General features: G+C 38.1%; 1 protein-coding gene across 1 annotated transcript; it reads right to left on the bottom strand.

Annotated features, from left to right (window-relative positions):
• Window positions 1-266: 266 nt before the first annotated feature.
• On the bottom strand, window positions 267-1,280 carry LOC129765710 (kelch domain-containing protein 3-like). The gene has a single exon (XM_055766128.1). It carries the CDS (start codon window positions 1,278-1,280, stop codon window positions 267-269), a length of 1,014 nt encoding a protein of 337 aa, XP_055622103.1.
• Between the last annotated feature and the right edge of the window lie 21,732 nt (window positions 1,281-23,012).

A 23,012-nucleotide genomic window follows, 5' to 3' on the forward strand; every position in this document is an offset into this window, starting at 1 on the left:
TAATGGGATTTTCGATTACCTGAACTTCAGGAATATGAAGAATTTTTTTTTATTGTTTTTATTTCCAGACTAGAATGCTGCCTTAAGAGTTTATGGCATTGAAGAAAATGATTCTCGCATCTGATTGAAAGAAAAAACTAACAACTCAAACCTAAAAAAAAATCGACCTTGACGTCGACACTGAATTTCGCGGTCATTTACGGCTCGAAGATCATGGGCCCATCCTTCGGAATCAATAGAATGTTGACTATCATGTCATGAGACATTCAATTTGCCCCAAGTTTTTCATATTCAATAATTGCTTGGATGGGTTTGGGTAGAGAGGAGACGTCCAGCTTGTTCTCGATTATCGCGTGTATCGCCAGTGTTTGTAAGGATACGTTCAAGCTGAGTACCAATGTGCCTCCTCTGAAGAGCGGCGCAGGTCTGCGTGGGCGATGCATTCTCAAGCCGCCGAACATAAACAACCTTTCACCGATCACGACGCATCTATGTCCCCAGCGTGTTTTCTGCGGCGCCCCCAGGATTCGCACACTCTTCCATTCAAATGTCTCCGGATCAAGGCATTTCGCGGTATTGTGGAACCAACCACAAGCAGAATTGTCATCTGACAAAATGTACAACTTGTTTCGGTAGGAGAAACAAATATTAGATCCTATGTAGCGATTTTTGTCTTCTACTGAATGCCAGTGGCTCTCTCTGAGGTCCAGGTACGCTATTCCTAACATTCCAAATGAAAATATCTTGTGGTTGATAACCACTACTGAATCATAGCGTGTCCCAACTGGATGGTGACCAGTGGTTTCGACATGATGCCAACGGTGAGTCTCTAAATCCAGGTAATGCACATCATTATATTCTTCACCGCGAATTACACAAAATCCACCAAAAATGTACATTCGTTTCCCATAAAGGCACGCAGAGTGGTCATATCGGTTGGCTGGTTGTGTTTCGATATCGATCAGCCGCCACGTTGAAGTCATTGTGTTGAAGCAGTACAGCTCATTTGTTTTCGAGATGGTATTTCCACCCCACACGTAGATACAGTGTCCGTATGCCACCACAGAATGACCGTAGCGATAGCTAGGCGCACTCAAACCTTTCTCATTCGGTACCGCTACGGACCACTTCATATTGCGAGTGTTCAGCACGAACACTTGCATCAATGACCGTTCTCCATCGAATTCGCCGCCAAACACGTAGATAAGGTCTCCGACTGAATCCGCCGGTACGGTGGTTTGGTTAGGACCGCTATCAAACTCATCAATCCACTGAAACATTTTCACTTTCTTCTGATCAACCAAATACGCTTCACTAATTCTACTTGATGATGTTCAGCACGTGCCTTAATAGCAAATAATACACCACTTATCTTTCTGCTTCGACTCCAAACTAATCCAACCTTTGAATAATCTACCTAATTATACGAAAGGGAAGAGGTAGCAACGTATTCCATTACCTGTATTAGTTATTACTATTCGAAGTACAAAACACCTCGGCAGATAAACTACCCTCAGGTCTCAAGACGACAAGACTCATCTGTCATTGCGGCAACCAATGGGTAGTGAAATATAAATAAGAGAATAATGGTTAGCTGTCATTGGGCTTGCCAATGCGAAGAAGAGTTATAATAAAAAACGAATGTAATCCGATGATGGTTCAAAGAAACATGATGGAACACGTGAGAGTTTCATTCGGGGCAACCTCGGCGGAACTACAGACAATTTATGTTTGTATTGCAAATAACAGATTCACTAAAACCAGTGTAGCTTGTGAACTGAACGTTAGTTCCGTATGAAATTTTGACTCAGCTTCCCTTGTCAAAAAACTAGGAGGATGATATCCAAGCCACGATCGCATTGTGGCTAACAAACATCAGAACTGCCAAAGCTGAGATATATCCTAGAGCAGGGGTTTTCAAATGGTGCTCCGCGAAATTATAGCAAATGCTCCCACTTGAAAACCTGTCTTGAAAAGAACAATTTTTCAATTTAATTTCACGCGGCATATAGTGGTTTATCTTGTTTACTCCGGATTAGATGTCGTATAACTACGACGCGCAACCGAAATAGAATTGTTTCCAATTGAGTATTGTCAATGCAAATAGGATTTGTTTTATTGAATCAAAAATACAGGTGCTCCGTAAAATAAGTTTGCTATAAAAAGTGTTCTGCCATAAAAAAATCTGAATACCCCTGTCCTAGAGGAACGTTATCCAACCCATTTTCACAAAATTGAAAACCCCACACCTTCTTTGTTCGACCGAAACAACGTCGGTAAAGACGGATTCTCGCCCATCACCGGCTTAGTTCTCGCCGGGAGAGAACTAATACAGCGATCGGTTTTGGAATTTGATACTGGATCGACGGTAAACATGCTCTCGTCGGCGAACAAGATTACCGGATTATTTCGCTTGAAAAAGTTCAAGCTTTTCTGCCACTTCGTCATGGTGTAACTGTCAAACTCGTTTAGTTGCAGTCTATATGATATAATCGATATTTCAGCTGCCAACAGGCAAACCTTTTTTGTAAGTGGGATATTGACCACACAAAAAAGTTGTAAAATGTTCGGTATAGAATTTGAAAAAACTTTTTTGTGCGGTTGTTAGGGACCGCATAAAAAAGATTCCCCCAAGAAACTAATTCAAATCCACGCCGTTAACCGTTCGACTTCCTTTAGTTTCCCTGCTTTGCGATGGGATAGTTTGACTTTTGAGTTGTGCGTGACTGTGTTGTGCTTTTAGTTGCATGTCGAAGCTTGTTGCTATTAGAAATCATGTCATGCGCAACATAGAGCATTTGATGGAAGGATGGAAATCATTTGAGAAGTGGATAATTGAGACGCAAATATGATTTTTCGCATTGAAATGCATATAAATCATAAAAAAAACTAAAGGACAATAACTTCATGGTGCACCGCACAAAAATTATTCATTATTCGGGCACTCAAAAAATGGAAAATTGATCTTCAAATATACCTTAAACAATAACCAAAACACCCAAACACTTTACTTTATTCTCAATATCCGAAAAAAGTCACTAAAATTCATCATTTTTCGACCTTCCAGACAGGGGTCCCCCTTAGATCCCCCGCACACTACAGATTTTTTTTTCAGCCGACGGTTTGGTCGGATCGGCTTACTGGTGCAAAAAACGACCCAACTGAATCGGTGTAATATGCGCACATACATACCTCTCCGTACTGATTGAGAAGCCGACCGAACTATCGGTTAAACGTAGTTCTACGCAAAAAAAAACAGCAGTTGACAAATCACCGTTTGCTTGTAGAATTTTATGACGAACATCTATATATATATAAAAATGAATTTCTGTCTGTCTGTCTGTCTGATTCTTATGGACTCGGAAAATACTGGGGAAGGTTTTCATGATAGTTTGAGACCCCTTCCCCTTCTCTGCCATACAAATGAAACACAAATTTCTACTTTACTCGAGAATTTATCAAGCAAATCAAACGAAATTTGGCATGTGGAGGTTTTAGGATGCAATAAATGTTTTATGGTGGTTAGATACTCCTCCTCACTCTCTAAGGGGAGTTGCCATACAAATGAAAGACAAATTTCTGCATATCTCGAAAATTAATCAAGTAAACGAAACCAAATTTGGCATGTGGAGGTTTTAGGATGCAATAATTGTTTCTATGGTGGTTCGACACTCCTCCCACTCTCTTAGGGTGGACTGTCATACATATGAAAAACTAATTCCTGCATAACTCGAAAACTAATCAAGCAAATGGAGACAAATTTGGTATGTGAAGATTTTAGGGGCACGAAACGTTTCTATGCTTAATAGAAACTCCTCCCCCCTCTGTAAGGGGAGTAGAGGGGAGGGGTCTATCTTTATTCTATCATATTTTCTGTATCAAACATTTATTCCATGTAACGGAGAACCATGTTATTCGCAAGTGGTTGAAAAATCTTGGACGAGAATTGTGTCTGAAAATAATCTGATATTATAATGATGAGTTTTGGTAGAAGTACTAGGAATTTTATATAATGAAAACCTAAACACAGAACATGCAGGAAAAAATGAAAGAGTTAGAATGCCTATAACTCGAACATTTCTAAATAGATCGGTAAGATGTTTGCATCAATTGATAGGAAATATTTCTACGCATCTATTACAATTAATAAATTGTTATTTTTCCGGAGATAAGTAATTGAATAACTGTAAAATGTTAAGCGCTATCTAAACGCCCTAACTCCCTCGTTTTGTTGGCCTGATTTACGGTTTTCCCAACACAACCATAAAAACTGAGGTTCTTGTGGAAATTTGCATTGCAAATGCATGTAAGTTGGTGAACTTTTGTTCCCACCGACATGTGTTCTCTAACACAACCATCAAAACCAAGGTACCTTACATTACATGGCGTTTGTTCAAATTATTTACTTATACAGCAAATATGTTGAATTCAATTGAATTCGAAAAATGTTTCATTCAATCAATAATTTATACTTACAATTACTTACTAAGCCGACCGTAGCCCCACGTCAACCTTGCGGTTATGTCACAGATATAACCCACCCATTTTTTTAAAGAAAGATCAATGATTTTGAATACGCCATTTTCAAAAAACAGATATAATTTAAATTGATCATATAACAATGAAAATTGTGATATGAGGTAGTTTCCATCATAAATATCAAGTTTTAACAAAAATCGAAGAGGTCATGGAATTGCTCAATATTATTTCCAGTAATTTTAACACAGTGGCTCATCGTGCAGCATTCGGAGCGTTGCGATATAACGGATTTTAGTGTTGGGAAAACGCATTTTTGTTGTTTTTTGGCCTACAAGCATAACCATGCAAATTTCCGATGAAATGATCTGTCCAGTTGAAAGATATTATCGGAAAAAAGAGGTCCTAGGTGATTTTGCGGATTAAAACATTTTTTTTTCCATTTGGAAAATGCCTGCGTCTATTTATGCGGACAATCAATAGTTTCAATGAACATTTGTCCGCATAGCTAGACGTAATCACCAGGTTGCTCTGTCTGTAGCGTTAGTATTTACATTTCCGATAATAGTCAAAACTACCAATGGAGAGTTTCAGTTGTTATCGGATAAAATCAAAAAGGTTTGGAAGAAATTTGGTGAAATGTCTGGAAAAGGTGCTCTTGATTTGTTGCGATTCTTTGATAGTACTTTTTTCCTGAAGAATACTCTGGGATATGATAGCAACAGCACGTTCGTGTTTTTTCAATTAATTGAATTTGTTAAGTCAATCTGCAATGTTGGTAATTTTAGCAACATGATTTACCGATATCACGATCAATCGCATAAAGATGGTGGAGTGACTTACTCCAACGGTATGAGTAAATGCTGAGTATGTGGAATAATTCAATGTTAAATCCGAGGCTCATTATAACTGCTAAGAACCAATATTATTTTAATTTAACTACTGATCTGATTGTTTCATTATCTAGGGTAGGGCGGGGCTAGTTGGTCGTACGGGTAAGTTGGTCAGTGACGATATCTTGGAATCTGAGCGTCCAAAAAATAAGCGATCTATGGATGAAAAATAGCTAATTGCTGATACAAAAAAATAATCAAATCGGAAAAACATTTTATTAGGTAGGTTAAAAATACGGACATGGTGTCGATTTCGCCAAAAATCATTCACAGTTTGCGCATTATAAAATGTGTTCTAAAACTGGTTAATAACCATGAAAAAAATCGGCTCAAACGTAGAACAAAGCTTTATTGTACGTATTAGCTTTAAGTGTTAATGGAAATCGCTTTCAAAATTATTTTTGTTGAATTTTCATGAATATTCTTTTTCATATATAGAGGGGCTAGTTGGCCACACAAATTGCTCGTTTGAGAGCAACGCATATAAAATTTACAGGTATGCCGTGTTTCATTACGCAAGCTAAAAACAAAAATATAGAAAGCATATGTTTTACTGCTAAACCCAGTGTATTTTAAACGAGACAACCACCACACAAACCACTTGTAATATAATTTTTTTTTTCCAAAATATATATTTTTATCAAGGCTCATATGGCGTTAGCCTCACGGGGCCGGGAGTTCAATACTTTGACAATTTTTCTTATTATCTATGTCAGTAATATGTAACCGATTACTCGCGGTTGGCTCGAGGATAGTATTACAAGTGTTTTCGTAATTCGGATGTTGCTGTCTCCAATGCTCTGTACGTGTGCCCGACACGGGATACTTCCTATTGGGATGCAGCTGACCCTTAATCAGCAACGCCCCCCTAGTCTGTACCTCATATCTAGCGTGGTGCGTCTTTCTCGACTCGAGGAATCCAGGATAGAATGGTCACTAACCGGCGCAATCATCAGTTCATGTAGAGTTGTCATGAGCGGTACAACCTTTGGCTCTTGTTGAATGATCAGTGGACTGCACAACCTTTGGCCCGTGTATCTGTAAAGAGTGTGTGTATGTATTGCCGCGACTAAGTAAAAGTTTATCGATCGGATAGGAGGGATATAACACGGGGACACAACGAAGGAAACATCATTAAACGTTGACATCGGCGTTCCTGAGGAACAGGTATAGATGAAGCAGAAGATCAGGATCACGGCTACCTAAGATATCCCGGACGGGGATCTCCGATTGTCTACCTTGTGCTCTCAGTGCTCTAGAGAGCTGAGAGCGAGCAGTATGGAACCGGATACACGACCAGACAACATGCTCGATGTCGTGGTAGCCATCGCCACAATCACAAAGATTGTTTGCTGCGAGCCCAATGCGATAGAGATGCGCGTTTAGGTTGTAGTGATTGGACATAAGCCGAGATATCACGCGAATGAAATCACGACCTACATTCAATCCCTTAAACCAAGCACTCGTTGAGACCTTAAGGATAATCGTGTGTACCCAACGACCCGAACTCATCTTCACTCCACAGGCGCTGCCAACTTACGAGCGTATACTGACGAGGAATGTGGAAAAATTCATTATAAGCAATTTGCCTTTCAAAAAGTGTGCCTTCTAAAGCGCCCACCTTAGCAAGCGAGTCCGCTTTCTCATTCCCCGGAATCGAACAATGAGAGGGAACCCATGCTAAGGTAATCTTGAATAATTTTTCGACCAAAACACTCAATAGTTGTCTTATTCTTGTTAGGAAATAAGATGAGCGTTTATCAACTTTCATTGAGCGGATTGCCTCTATTGAGCTGAGACTGTCTGAAAAAATAAAATAGTGGTCGATGGGCAATGTTTCAATGATCCCCAGTGCGTAGTATATCGCACCCAGTTCAGCGACATACACGGAACAAGGATCTTTGAGTTTGAAAGAGGCACTGGAATTTTCATTGAAGATGCCGAAGCCAGTAGACCCGTTTATGTATGAACCGTCAGTAAAGAACATTTTATCAGATCTAACTTTCCCATATTCTGCCGAAAATATCGGCGGAATATAATCGGAGCGTAGATGATCTGGGATTCCATGGATTTTTTGTCGCATGGACAGATCAAAAATGACAGAGGAATTGCAAAAGTATGGGAAGCAAACTTGGTTGGAGATGCCTGGTGAAGGGTGCACGTCGTGGGTAAGGTACTCATGGTATATAGACATAAAACTTGACTGAGGAATCAGTTGGAGTAGATTTTCGAAGTTATCAATCACCAATGGATTCATTATCTTTGGAAATTGTACAGGAAATTATTCAGAATTGGTGAAAGTCCACGATTATGAAGTTTCTCTGTGAGAATTTCCATGGAAACTGAATTTCCATGGAAACTGAATCAAATTGTAATATAATTGTCATATTTATATTTTTTGCTGTAAAATTTTCATTAAATATAATAAACGCTTACTTTGAATATCAGAACTCACAATAACGCATTGAGTAATGTAGCATACCTGGAGGCTATTTCTATATACTTCGGGTCGAACGGTACAAATGTCATCAAAACAAATGCAAGCAAGAATGCAAGCGGTTGTGCGTCGCAGGGATGCCAGGTGATTTTTTTTTCAAAAGTCTTGACATGGTACGAGAAAATGTCTTCACCATAATATCGGAGGAAAGTTCTCCACACAAAAACGGAACTGTGATAACTCTATTTGTTTATTTCAGCTTTGAAATTTTGGTTGTAACTGAAACCATATCCATGAAATTAATTGTAGAAAAGGTATGTAATCGGAAAACCTTCGATTTGTGAAGTGGTCGTTTGAACGATCTAGGTTAATCTATTGTATAGTAGGGCCAAAATAATAGAAATTCAATGTCACAATAATTCGAATTTTCGAGCGCAAATGAACTAATGTCTACTAGAGACATATGTATTCGGACCGCTTCGTTCGCTGAGACTAAAGCCCTACTTTTTTGACGATATTTTCGCCCAATAGTTAGAATTTCATGGAAATAATATCTTTTAAAAATCCACGTACGCTATCATACTGAAATGTATTCTCATATTTCATAATGTCTTCAAAATGAAGACATGTCTCCAAACCTGGCATCTCTGGTTTGCCACAAAGTGGAAGAGAGACGAAATCGCTAGAAAAGATTGTCTGACTAATTTTCAACGATGAGAATTTGAAATTTTCATTAATTTGTTTATTTTACTTGCTACATGATATTATATCACTGTTTTTGTTTTGATTGAATTAATTTATTTATAATGAAGGAAACTTTTAATGGAAAAACGCTTATTATTTGCTCAAAAATAACATGCCTATTATTGACCAATTTACCCCGTGTGTGGGGTTAGTTGGTCAATTTATTCTGAAATATAAAGACGTTAAATAAAAGAAAAATAATTGATTCTCTGGTTATTTTTTATTGAAAGGGTAAAAGGTAAGCTTCATTGTGGTACATAACATTCTAACGCAAAACTTCGTACTACAAAGGTATAGCCAAATTTATTCAAAAATGACCAACTAGCCCCGCCCTACCCTACTTGAAGATTCAAATGCAGAAATTTAGGTAAGTATAACATTAAAAAACACAATTGCTTCTCTTTGTTCATCGTGTACAGAAAAATAGTAATTATATGAGCAGCCTTTCAACGGTTTCTTGTATTCATCTATTAGGAAACACTAAGTAATAAGACACTATCGTGACAGACATTTTTGGACTCTACAAATAGTGTGATTCAAATATAGATTTAGCTTATAGCACATAATACTGACAATTTTTGATTTTCGAACGATGTATGAAAGCTGTATGAAACTACATGCGGACAAACAGTGATTTTTCGGAAACGTTTTTTTCAAAATTGCTCAAATGTTTTCGAACAAACAATGTTTGTTTGCATGTTGAGCAAACGTATTACATTGTGTAGAATGCGAAACAGTGAAAGAGTCGATTTTGTTCATTTTGTCGTTTACGTCTCCTATACAAATATGGGCATGACATGACATGACTACATTCAAGGCGTGTTATTCAGCATAGAAATATTAACTAATAAGTACAAAAAAACCAAGTAAAACTACGTTCAGACAATGGAGTTCCTCTATTGCCAACAAAGTACCTTTATTGCCATTAAAGAAGAAGTTTCTCTGATGCCAATACAGTTCCTTCTTTAGTAGAGACCAAAAAACCAAAAACTGGAGTAAAGATTCAGAGGACACTGTCTCATTTAATTGCGAGAATCTTGGATTTTACTACTATAGCTAACAACCTGGATTTGAAAGCAGCTGTTCTCACTGAAACATTAAGAGTATGAACAAGGGTGTGTTACGATGAAAAATAGGTCGAACAATAATGCGTGTAGATAGATTTATTTTTTTTAATTAGAAATATAAAATTATTTCTTTTTTTGAAGTCGAATAAGTATAACAAACAGTAAAAATATTCAGCTTAGTTATTTATATTTTTTACTAAATATATTTGAGTTTTTTGTATACCTTATACATACGACAAATACTGAGTGACTGATTTTTCTGCATTGACCGGGACCTGTGCAAAACTTCTCTCGACTATTTTTACTTTGTCGTTGCATAATTTGATATTGCTACCCCTCACAAAGTAATAGTTCGTCTGCTACTTATGCAATAAAAATAGTCAATTGAAAAAAGACAACAATGTGATCATATCTAACTGTGATGAAAGTCGTTTACTTCAATGAATGACTCATACATCTATACATCTCAGTTATGATAATCAAGGCGAAGCTGTCAACAGATAGAGCACCCATTCGTGAAACGTTTGCATATTCGTTAATCTCCAGCCGAGTTAATTGTATATCACTTTTCCGCTGACTGTGTTTACTTAGCGTTTACGTATACATCACATGGATGTGCGGGGCATCACGCTGGACAAGTGCTATCGGTGCTAAATCCGAACGGACCACCCAGCGCGAGTGTTGATAGCCGTTCGTGAGTCGGATACACCGGATGGGATGGCAGCTGGATAGCCGTTCGTAAGAAAATTCATACGAATGCATTCCTTCGAACCGATGAAATGCTCAGCATAAGCAGATGAATCCGATGCCTACAAATCTCAATTTATTGGCTTGATTTCTGCTGCTGCTGCTGCTGCTGCTGTGGCTGTTTAGTGGCATCTTAGCCCGGATGGTGGAGCTTTAATTCAACTTATTCAACTTATGCGCGTCAACAGGATAATCCGTCTTTCGGCCCCGGTCTCTGTCTTCCGTTCTGAACTCTGTGCAGCTCGAATAACTAATTCAAAGTTTTAAATTGGAATACCTCAGAAAATCTTCACAGCACCTGGCAGTTCTCGCTAGTGGCAAAGTTTCCATTTCACGTCCTCCACCGGGAAAGGGGTTGGAAACTACTGAGAATGTTCCCCATCCAACCCGAAGGTATCTTGCAAGTTTTCCCAGCATCCGTCGGAAGATCATCAAGTGCATATTTCGCATTTTATTCCACCCCTGGCTAATTTTCTACTGTTTCACCTGAACACTTGAGAGCTCGGATAGCGTGTGCTGTTGTGTCAGCAGGTTATCTTCCCGGAGGAAAAATTCCGCACGCCTACCGAGACCCCTATCGGTGACGGAATCGGTTATTTCTTTTTCGGGAGAGACATTTTGCAAATGATTAGTTTTTCAAATTTATATTTTAATCTTCTTAACGAAGCCCAGTTTAAGCTGCTATATGAAGAGGCCGAATGTCGTTCGTTCATGCTAAACACGAAGAGGTAATAAATCAGAACGTCGAGTTCAATGCCCGTAAATCTGGGCCATTCGTGGGGTGAAAATCCTCCATCTTTAATAAAATCCATTTCGGAGGAACACATTTTTCTAATTAACACTGTTCAGAGGAAATATCCACATGTCGTTTCCATTTATGGTTGCTAATATAGGCGCGGAATCGTGCATTATTTATTGTATTCTCGCGCGGCATACCCTCCCGAATGGGGCCCATAAATTACTCCACCGTGATACGCTTCTCGTATGAATATTGAAAGCCTCGAATTATGATCAATACTAGCCAGCGAGCTGAGAGAAAGAAAAATTAAATTCAAACGCCCGATAGCTCATCGGAATATGCCTCCATTAAGATAAGCCATGAGCGGTTACCTTTTCTCCTGCGTTCGGCGCAACAGCACGACGACTCAGGCTCAGGTAGTCCTGCAACCGAATGCTTAAGACGACAGTCGCAACCCATGAATTATGGACCCATTTAGAGTAGTTCTGATCGGATTTTTGCTTCCCCCCACTGTTTCCCTCGCCTCGGCCGTGGCCGCTAATCTGCCAATAAATTTCCGATTGAAAGCGTTCTTGATAGTGATGAATGGGACTCGAGTTTCGATTATGACCGTTTTCTGGCCGAGAAGGTTACGTGCCTTTTTTGTTGGAACTTTCTCGAGAAAGATTTTAATAACAGTGGCGTGGGATTAAAAAAAATGTTCGAAAGATACAGTTAAAATATTTGCCTGCTGATAACATGATTCCAAGATCATTCCACCCATCATATCTGTCGCACATAATTTGGAGAGACACCAGCAACACTATCCTAATTGAATTCACTCCAACCGACCGCAGTCGAACACATGTCGTTGTGAATCCGACCGAGTGGACAAACGAAGGATAACTCTGGCAGCGGGGTCAGATGTTATTCCCTATTTTTCCACCGTCAGAACAATACCTTCAGATGACATAGTTTTCCTCCCCCTTTCCGAACATGTGTGGCATGACATTCCGGAAAAATGTTAATGGATACCACCGCCTTTGTGCCAGGCTCGTAAAGTGTAACTTCATTTTTATCATAAAAGTGCAGCTATAAAGATGTGTTCTAGCAGATAAAATGGCTCGGACCCCGTGTAATGTGATTGCGATGGAAGTAAATAGTTTAGCTTCCGAGTACAGAGATACCGTGGCTAGGAGGGTACTTCTCGGAAGAACATTGAACGCGACCTGGGAGGGGGTTTCACGTTAGGAAGCACACACTTGCACATACACACTCTTCACAGTATTCTTCCATTTACCTATTGTTTTACGAGCTTCTAGATAAGGATCCAGTGCTACATGAATGACGTAGAGAGAAATGGTTTGTTGGATGGAATTAATGTGCATTAAAACGAGGGGATACGTTTAATCAGGAGTTTAATCATTAGTTTATAAGCTTGCTTGGTATAGATGACATTAAATGGGTGTAGTGTTGATGAAACAGCGTTTGTGAACGTTTTGCGCAAATAATTAAAATTATGTTATTCCCAAACTTAACACATCCACTAGCCATAGGGCCTGGCCGGGTAAGGGAGTAAAAGTGCCCCCAAACCAAATCACCAGCTGTATGGCAAATATTGTGTATGATATTAAATGAGAAATTTTGGCGGTTTAACTGAACCCCTATGTGGTTTAACATAGGATCTATAGTGAAAAACGTACTTTTTCGTTTATTTCACGCCTCAAAAGCTCAAAAGCTTCGAGATAAAAATTTGAAAAAAATACTGAATATGCATCTCACCACGGTGTATCATGAAAAAATATCAAAAAAAAATTTCATCGAATATTTAAGTACTAAAAAAAAATGTTTGAAATTTTGAAGTTTTTTTTAGGTTTAGTGATTCAGTACTACTCTAGTTCATATTTAAATGTGTTCCTATGGCTTTTCTAGATATGTGTGATTTTTTTTCAGTGTTGCGCGGTTCAAAAAATATTTTTTTTTATATTTCCAAAGGGTCTGGCTGGGTAAGGGAGTAAAAAGTCCCCCAAACCAAATCACCAGCTGTATGGAAAATATTGTATAGGGTACTAAATAAAACATTTTGGCAGTAGTATCATATATTTGAGTCCCATATATTTTTCACCATAGGATCTATAGTGAAAAATGCACCTTTTCGTTTTTTCCAATAGCTTTGAGAGAATAATATGAAAAAATACTGAAAGTACATCTTACTAATGTGTATCAATAATTATCTTCAAACTATTTTTTCATCAAAAAATCTCATAATAAAAAAAAACGCAGAACAAAATAATTTGGCATTTAGAAATTTTGAAAAAAAAAATATAACTTCGAGACCCACTTCTGCTCTAATTTTTATTTAAATGCTTTCGTATGTGTCTTTTTTCACATGTGGCGTAATTTTTTCTGAATTTTTAAAAGCATTGTGAGACACAAAAAATAATTTTCTTCATCGTCTGCATCATTATTTTTTATTTTTTTGAAATCGATTATTTTATTGTATTCGTGGTTTTCAATTGTAAGATTAAAATAAAAAAATAAAAACAGTTCGGATTTTTTCAAGTGTTCTTCTCATTAATCCGAATGATCTTTCCACAAGGAATTAATTTTTTTCTCACAGAGCTCCATCGTACTGCTGACTCCTATGAATTTGGTAAACCATCTAAATCCAATGTAAATATAATCTCATATATTTTAAGATACGAGAAAAAAAATCTTTGTACAGCACAATACTCTAGATATACCGACAAAATTTAGACATATGAAAAACAAAATTTAGAAAATATTAGAGCAGTATTTTTTTTATAAATTCGTTTATTTTTACAGGCTCAGTTACATAAGTTTAAAGGAGCCGAAATCTTAAATATATTTTTAAAACTATATATATGAACAATTTTCTTAAATCTATGGTTAGTAATGTGGGAAACCGATTACTCGCGGTGGACTCGAGATTAGAAGGGTGACATATTTTTCTCAGGAAAAGGATGGGGTATAAGGAAATTATTACAATGTTGATAATCACACACACTCAATTCTTAAATCTATTCGTACATCTATTGTGAATTTACATTTCATTCTCCTGTTTATAGCAAGCGGACCAATTACTCAAAGGAAGAAATGGAGGGTATAAGGATATAAGGATAATCACACACGAACATCGATAGATTTAAGGAAAACATATAATTGGGACATGTAATCAAGGTCTAACCGAGCCAACACATCTCTCACCGGCACATTGGGCTGCCTTCCTCTAGCCCGAAGGGAGTTCTCTAAATTCGATCTGGCAACAAGATACACCTCACACGACCAAACAACGTGTTCGATGTCGTGGTAACCTCGGCCACAAACGCAGATATTGCTGCCGGCCAGATTGAAACGAAAGAGTAGCGCGTCTAACGAACAGTTATTGGACATGAGTCGGGAGAAGGTGCGAATAAAGTCCCGACTCAATTCCAGGCTTTTGAACCACGGATTAAGGCTATCCTTAGGGATAATCGAGTGAAGCCACCGGCCCAATTCATCTTCGTTCCATTTGTGTTGCCAGTTAACTATGGTATTTTTGCGGACTAAAGAATAAAATTCATTGAAGGCGATTTGACGCTGATAAATATCGCCTTCAATTGCACCTACCTTTGCTAATGAGTCAGCCCTCTCATTACCCGGAATTGAGCAATGAGAAGGGACCCACACAAAGGTAATGACATAACAGCGTCTGGATAAAGCACTCAAAATTTCTCGTATTCTCTCAAGGAAGTACGGCGAGTGCTTTTCCGGCCTCACTGAACGGATAGCTTCGACGGAGCTAAGACTATCCGTTACAATGTAATAGTGTTCAACAGGTCGTGAGGCGACGCTGTCCAGCGCCCAGTGTATCGCTGCCAATTCAGCAATATACACTGAGCAAGGAAACTGAAGACTATGGGAGGTGCTGAAAATTTTGTTGAACACTCCAAATCCTAATATTAGAGCAGTAATGGGTCTCTAAATTCAAAATAAATTATAAATGCCCAAGGCCAAAAAAAAATTTTTTTTCGCGCAATCCCCTTAAAATTTCAAGAAAAAAATACGCTACATGTGGAAAAAACAACACATACGAACGCATTTAAATAAAAATTTGAGTAAAATTGGGTCTCAGAGTAATTTTTTTTTCAAAATTTCGAAATGCCTGTAAATATATATAATGCTTTTAGTACCGCGAAAAACACTCATAAAATTCTGAAAAAAATCACATATACCTAAAATAGACGTAGGAAAAAATTTGAATGCAAATTAGAGTAGTACTGAATCTCAAAATGAAAAGAAAATTTAAATTTAATTTAAAATAAAAATAAAAATTAATTTAAAATTTTTTTTAGTGTTTGATTTGCTGATGAAAAAATTGTTTGAAAATATTGATCGATACACCTAAGTAAGATGTACTTTCAGTATTTTTTTTATATTTTTGTCTCAAAGCTATTGAAAAAACGAAAAAGTGCATTTTTCACCATAGATCCTATGTTGTACCATAGAAGAACTCAAATATATGGTACTTCTTTCCAAATTTCATATTTAGTACCCAATACAATACTTCCATATAGCTGGTGATTTGGTTTGGGGGACTTTTCACTCCCTTACCCAGCCAGACTCTTTGGAAATATAAAAAAAAAATTTTTTGTACCGCACAACACTGAAAAAAATCTGAAATTAATCACACATGTCGACCCCCTGGGGTCGATATCAGTTTCCCGGGGGTCGACATGAACCAAAACTGAATTTGGGGGTCGACGAGGTCTAGAAATCGACCCCTATTGATTAACACAAGTTCTTATTAGAAATATTCAAGATACTGTGTAAGTTGTGTTACGTGTTCCAACTGGTTATAAGAATGACTAATATTTTAGTAGAAAGTATTATTCTTGAACTTTTCAAACTAAACAAGTTGATGAGCGTACACAAGTTCGTATAATATGGAAAGAAGTGAGAAGTAAAACAGGGTGAATAAGTTCGTGCAAGATAATGTGTTTAAGTGTACATGTCCTTCAGGAAGGTTTTGATTTGATCTGTATTTGCCACACATATGATTTAACCCTCTGTATCCGGCACGGTTCTGGTCGCAGGCTACCAGCTACTCGACGCTACTTTGCAGAGGAAACGTCGTTTTATCCTTTTACAACCCTCGCATTATTCACTTCAATCTTGGTACCAAGCAACGTATTATGATGATATTAAACTTTTTTTTGGGGTGAAATCGGTGACATCGAGGAAGTATATTCGCAAAAAAAATCAAATTTTTATCTTTTATAATTTTGTATAGTGTGATTAATCTGAAAACACCTTCCAATGTGCATTGCAGTCTGATTAATGCACGTTTGGCAATAATACGTTGTTTGACGCCTGCCATAAGGTGTTTTGGTGTGTGTGTGTGTGTGTTGTAAAAAAAACTATACAATCCCGTTATCTTTGTTCCACATCGGGATATGTAAAAATCCGGTGTTTTCAAAAGAAAAATAATCAGACCGTCGCTAGCATGTCTCTAGCGTTCTCGTCTGACACAAAACCCGCTGTCATTTCTTCTATACATCTTAGTAATTTTATTATATTTTGATATGACTTCTTATTTCATTTCAAAAGGAGACTTCAAAGAAACATTTATGTTATTTTAATTTGCTCTGAAATAACTCAATTCCCCGTAATCAGTAAAAAACTCATGGGATATGAGAGGGGACAGCCGAGTGTAAAAGGTCAATACAAAGAAAGTCATGATCGAATACATATTCAAACATGCTCCAGATATTTTACTGTATAACAACCTTTCATTTAGGTTCCAAGTTCCTTTACACTCTGGAATTCATTGGACCTTCAATGATAATACACTCATCTAATAATTATTAACGTGCTTACAAAACTAAATAAAGTAAACTAAAATAAAGTGACTGAAAATAATTTACAAAATACTTAGTTGCCGACGCGCCCTAGCCTAACCTTACATTTCTGCTGTTTATGAAACAAGTTGCAAAGTAGATACCAAAGTTTGTAAGTTTTTTTTAAAATTATTTCAGGAAACTTGTCTCTTGGTTCTGTTTTTACTCTGATTGGTAACTAATGTAAATTTTAAATATAGACTATATTCTATAACTATAAGTGTCTATAAGTTTATCTAAGGAGTAGGTTAGTGAGCATACTCAAAAAAACACCCAGTTCAAACATTGGTAGAATGTACACAAATGTCAAAATTGTCAAGATGGGATTCACCGGATATTACGTTCAGCAGCATCACTGCGGGAGGAATCCTAACAATTTCTTCTGTGCAAAGTTCTCCCTCTCAAAGTACGACTGCTGTATGCTTGAAGTGGAAAAAGTGAAAGATAAGCTCGACAGCATAGCAGCTGCGAAAGGCCTACACCAAAACTTTTTGATCAGGAGATTTTCGAATCTACCGAAGTCATCTACTTCGACGACAACAGAGATACAGTCTTCCACGAGTTGAAGGTGAAATCGGATGTTTTGTTTTCTCGTCGCTTTTGCGTTTCAGCTCGAATATAAGCTCGTTTGTAAATTTAACGGTTTTATTACTTTGTTTTTAGTAGTGTCTTAAACAATTTCTTTAACGTGCAGATTTACTGCGAATTTTATGGTGGCAGATACGAAGAAAAAATTCAGACAATACAGTTTGGACTACTTGTAGTCCATCTCTATCGAACCAACACTTGCCGATGTGTCTCATATGTGAAAAAGTATTTAGTAGCGATGCTAAGAAGCCTTCAAAAATGGAGAACCTTTTATCAAGAGTACATGGTGATAAAAAAAGCAAATACTTGTCATTCTTTCAAACACTCAAAGAAAAATTAGAGAAAGGTTCATCCATAAGATCGATGTTTGCGAGCATCCTACAATATATCTTTACTAATTGCGAAGTCGGGGAAACCATACACATTTGGAGAGCAATTTATTTTATCAGCCTTTGCGGAGGTTTTCAACAATTTATTGCACAATCCCGCATATGATATTATGAAGAGAATTCCTTTGAGCAATGACAGATTCTCTCTTCAGTTGGACGAGTATACGTTACCCGGCGATGAAGTTCTGTTGTTAGGGTATGTTCGATATATCAGAGATGGTGATATGTGCCAAGAACTGCTACATATTTAAATACTGATACAAGAAGAGAATCGATCTTCCAGGCCGTGCAACAGTTTTTTTCCGACAAAACTATTCCATGGAAGAACCTTGTTTCTGTTGCGGCTGATGGTGCACCATCTATGGTTGATCGTCATCGTTTTATAGCTCACTTAAAGCGACAACTGCCTGAGGTACTGGTCATTCACTACGTGATTCACAGACAGTATTTAGTAGCATTAAATTTGAGTCCTAGATTACATCAGTCTTTACAATATGTTATAGATGCTGCAATTCTTTGAATTCTCGGTTATTTACTCAGCTATGTGAGGAAAACGAAGTCTTTATTCGGTTACTTCTGCACACTGAAGTTCGCTGGCTATCGAGAGGATCTTGCTTAGAAATATTTTCAGCTATTCTTGAATCTGTATTTTACAATTTGGTATGCTGAACAAAGGTCATTTGCAGCTGCAAGGTGACGATCTCAACTTGATTAAAACTAAATCAATAATATCGGCATTTGTGAGGAAATTCGTTCTTTATAAACAAAATTTAAGCAGAAAAGAATGTTCCCAGTTTCCGCATTTGTTAAAATATATATTCTATTCTATTCTCATATGTTGCTCACTTGTATGCATTACACAAGGATTTTACTGAGAGGTTTGAGGAAATCCTAAATTTACAAATTCCTCAATGGATAATAAATCCGTACAGTATCTCAGCCTTGGAAGAAGTCAATGTGATAATGCAATAGATTACCGAAGATCAATCAAGGCTATCAGGAGTGCTGGTTGCAACGTAACATTGAAACACAGTATCCTGCATTGTTGAACGTTGCTGAAAAATACTTTATCGCTTTTCCATCATCATACCTTGTCGAAAAAGGCTTCAGTGTAGTAGCAAACATTTTGAAAAAAAAACAATGAAACTGATTGAAAATCAACGAACGCGGAGATTTAAGGCTTCAACTCATCAATAATGAGCCGAATTTAAAGAGATTGGTAGAAGGTCATCAGGTTCATCCATCACACTGAATTTTTGTATGTAATTTGTATGAATAAATATTAGTTACACTTGATATTTTATGTTGAATTTTCATCAAAAAAAGTTGACAAGTTCATTTATTCCAAAAAACGCAAAGTTTTCAAATTGGTATGTATATTGTGTGTATAAGAAAAAAACAAGAGATAGAATTTTTACACAAAAATTTGGCTATAGGGGTCGATGGTATCACTTCATTCTGGAAAAGGGACCCCTCTCACCCAAAATAGTTTGAGAATCCCTGTAGATCATATGTTAAACCACAAATAAACCGTCAAAATTTCTTATTGAATATCCTATACAATATTTGCCATACAGCTAGTGATTTGATGTGGAGGCACTTTTGACTCCCTTACCCGGCCAGGCCCTTTAAAGCAGTCCGATTTTCCACGATATAACCACTGATAATGAAAAATATAATATTCGTGATAACAAAATACAAAAAAGAAAACAAGTTAGAGTGAGAAAAAACATGGAATATTCTGATATAGATTCGTTTTCCTTAAATGGAGGTGAAAACCGTTTCAATTTCGAACACATCTCTGGTTTGAAGTATTCAGCCAAATTATTGTTGAAATAAAACTATTCAACAATTCGTTCCACCTGTCTGAATGTGCTGAATTATTCAATTGAAGCGCCTCTCAGCATTATATCCTGCCCAAAGGAGTAATTCATGCCAAGCGTATAATGGAAAACAAGCCCACGGCAAGACACAGGCTTGAATACCACATGTGGCGATCCTCACAGCTGGAGTAAAATGGCACGAGACGTTGGTCCAGCCAGAACACCTCATCTACAGTTGAAACCTGTGTTGTCCACACTGACGTCCTTTCGCGGACAAAGCCCATCGAATACGGCTTATAATAATCACGCTGCGCAAAGTGCAGATTGAATTCCTCGGCACGCAGGTACTGTAAAATATTGTTATTATTTAATTGAATGTGAGGTGATTTCTCCCCCATCGTCCGGAACTCCGGGGAAAGATACTGGAAATAAATCGGAAAATCACTGGAAGCTTTTTATTTGCGTTTTTTTGTCTCTTGTTGTTCTCTCGCATTGGCAAGCTCTTCAAGGGAGGGCCAACGCGTTCCTCGAACCGTCAAGCCGCGCTGCAATTCATCAAACGAAAGTACCACCATCCAGTGGGATTTTTAATTTGAAAATTGTTTGATGATGAAATATGGATCCTATCGCGTCCGGTCGATCTTTCTTCCGCTGGGCGCGGTCTTGAGTGAGGGGAGAGAAGTGAAAAAAAAAGAATCCGCCTCCAGACTCCCGTGTGGCCAGGAGGAGCCGGTCGGATTCTGATTGATGTCTGCTCGCACGGTCGGTTACCTATTTGGCACGGCTCGCTTTGTGGTTTATTCTGGACAAACAGGCTTAATCCACAATAAGCCGTCTGGTTTCATTAAGGTATATTCACGTACGGTTTCGAAACAGTGGAGCTGCGGCGGTAATAGATGTAAAGTTGCGGAACTGCCTAGCGCCGAAAATGGCAAATTTAGGAACTAAACCGAGAATGAGGGACCGCCCAGGACCGCAGAGAAGCCGACGACGCCAGCAGCGGTACGTGATTCAATCAATGTGTAAAATGTGAGCAGATTTTACGCTTGATTGAACTTGAAAATCATTACCGATGCGAGCAATTGGAACTGAAGCGAAAAAAAGTGTATCATGTGAAAATTGTTTCCCCGTATCGTCGCACTCCAGGGATGGAATTTGCTGGAGTCGGTCTTCCGCGGAAACGTCCCTAATGGGTAGGTAGCTGTGTGTATGTGAGAGTACGTATGCCAGGTACTTTTGATGTGCAAAAATAATATACAGCACAAAATACGGCGTTGAACAATTTGCTATCAAGCGAAGCGAGTTCACACGGTTTTATGGAAATACTAACTCACTTGAATGCCATACGAAGGGAGGGGGTAGGTGGATCGATTGAACCGAGAAACGGTACATGTTCCCAAGAACAGGATATAGACATCGTTTCCGGGTGGCACTCGTACAGTTCCAAGAACACATTACCGATTGATTGGTGAAATATGAACACATCAGTGTTTGTTTGCTTTACATCGATTAATTAAGCAAAACGCACCACATATCCATACAGCGAAATCCTTCGGGGGAAAAACCGGCGATTAAGAAAAGGTTTCCCACTTCTTCCATTTCAATTACTGTACAGCATCCCAGCTGGAGTTCAGGAAGGATTACCGGAAAAGGTACCGGTCTCACCTTTTTCCTGTCTGCTGATGCTCTAGCGTGGAAGCAATGATTTCCAACCACCGCAAGATATACCTCCTTAGTTCCGTTTCCCGTCCCCACGACCACATACACTTACATGCACAGCTACACGTTTGTATTTATTTGAGAAAACTCACTCGAATGAATAAATTATCATTTTGGTTGGATAGATTTACGAAATGCATAAATCAAAAAAAAGGAAGAGTGAAAGAGGAACGGAAAGAAAATAGGATTTACATTTTATAAAACGTGCTACAATCCCCGTGACTCTCGGGAAGCCGGAAGTGCAGCGCCCTCTTTACTCGGTAGTGTGTGTGGCTGTGGGTATGGAGAGGGAGGCGAGGGAGACTTTTATATGTCGACGTTGAGATAGCATCTGTGTGTCTTCGTAGACAAGCGAGCGCCATCCGAGGCTCTCCTCGTGTGGAGGTACTGCCGTAGCGATGTTCTGGTGTGCCGACTGCCGGAGGAATGGATGAGGAACGATGAGTACAGAAAAAAAATGAACGTGTGTAGGCGAAATGCAAATTCTGCACTAGGGAACAGTAATTCTATTACACGATAGTAAAATCGTTCAGGTGAAATAGGTGACTTGAAAAGGATCATTTGGGTGAATGTTATTAGATGAAGATATTTTCCGACCGGCGTAGCAATCTGGTTTGGGATTATGTGCTCTGTGCCCATAAATCTGTAGGCCGGATCCGGGCGCTTCCGAATGGTTCCTAATTTCAAATGCATATTCGTATTTGATAAATAGATTTGCTGTTGCTGTAGCTGTGGGTAACGGTTTTTAGAGAGCAATCTCACTTTCCTATTTTACGTCTGACTAAAATTATGTGTTTTTTTTAATAAATTATTGATTGAAATCGTGAAATCGTGAAGCCAATCCCGTTTCGATTCTACACCTATGTTGTACAAACATACGTTTTGATAGATAAAAATGCATTCAGCTTTGCTTCTAACAATCAAGATCTTTTCTAGCATAACTAATAAGCATAACTTTTGAATGAAAAATAATGGAAAGTGAAGGCTGTCGCAGGGCATGTTTTGAACGACTGGCGGAACTGTTCACACAGTTCACACCATCACAAATTTATCACAAAATTATTATCCATATTTATCTTGCCTCATTCGGAGAACCGAGTGTAGATTATGAAGAGGAGTTAGTTCCTTGAATCATATTCTTATAGAGGGTGTTACGATCAAAACATGGCCGACTTAAACTTGATGCATTTCAATATATCGTGCATTTAAAAAACTTGAACACCGTAGGCGTGTGCGTTCAAAATTATGTTTTTTTGGCTTTGGCTTCAGTTATTAAAATAAGATCTTAGCAAGAGGATCATCGTACCAAAATTTTTCGCGCGCTCCAAGAAAATCCGAACTATTCGAAACTAGTCATTTGAGAAATTATTAAAAGTGGGTAAATCGATCGCAACCAAGGTAATAATAGTATTCGGGAAAGGTTATTCGACAACCAGGAAACCTGGACCGGGAGCGAACCGAAAGTAGAAACAAACTGCGGGAAACCATTTTGATGAGGTGTCTGCACAGAA

The sequence above is a fragment of the Toxorhynchites rutilus genome, chromosome 2 (assembly GCF_029784135.1).
Source record: "Toxorhynchites rutilus septentrionalis strain SRP chromosome 2, ASM2978413v1, whole genome shotgun sequence".
Taxonomy (NCBI): domain Eukaryota; kingdom Metazoa; phylum Arthropoda; class Insecta; order Diptera; family Culicidae; genus Toxorhynchites; species Toxorhynchites rutilus.

What these genes read in the sequence shown, in the direction of transcription:
- LOC129765710 (XM_055766128.1), bottom strand. Translation starts at nt 1,280, where the DNA reads ATGTTTCAGTGGATTGATGAGTTTGATAGCGGTCCTAACCAAACCACC.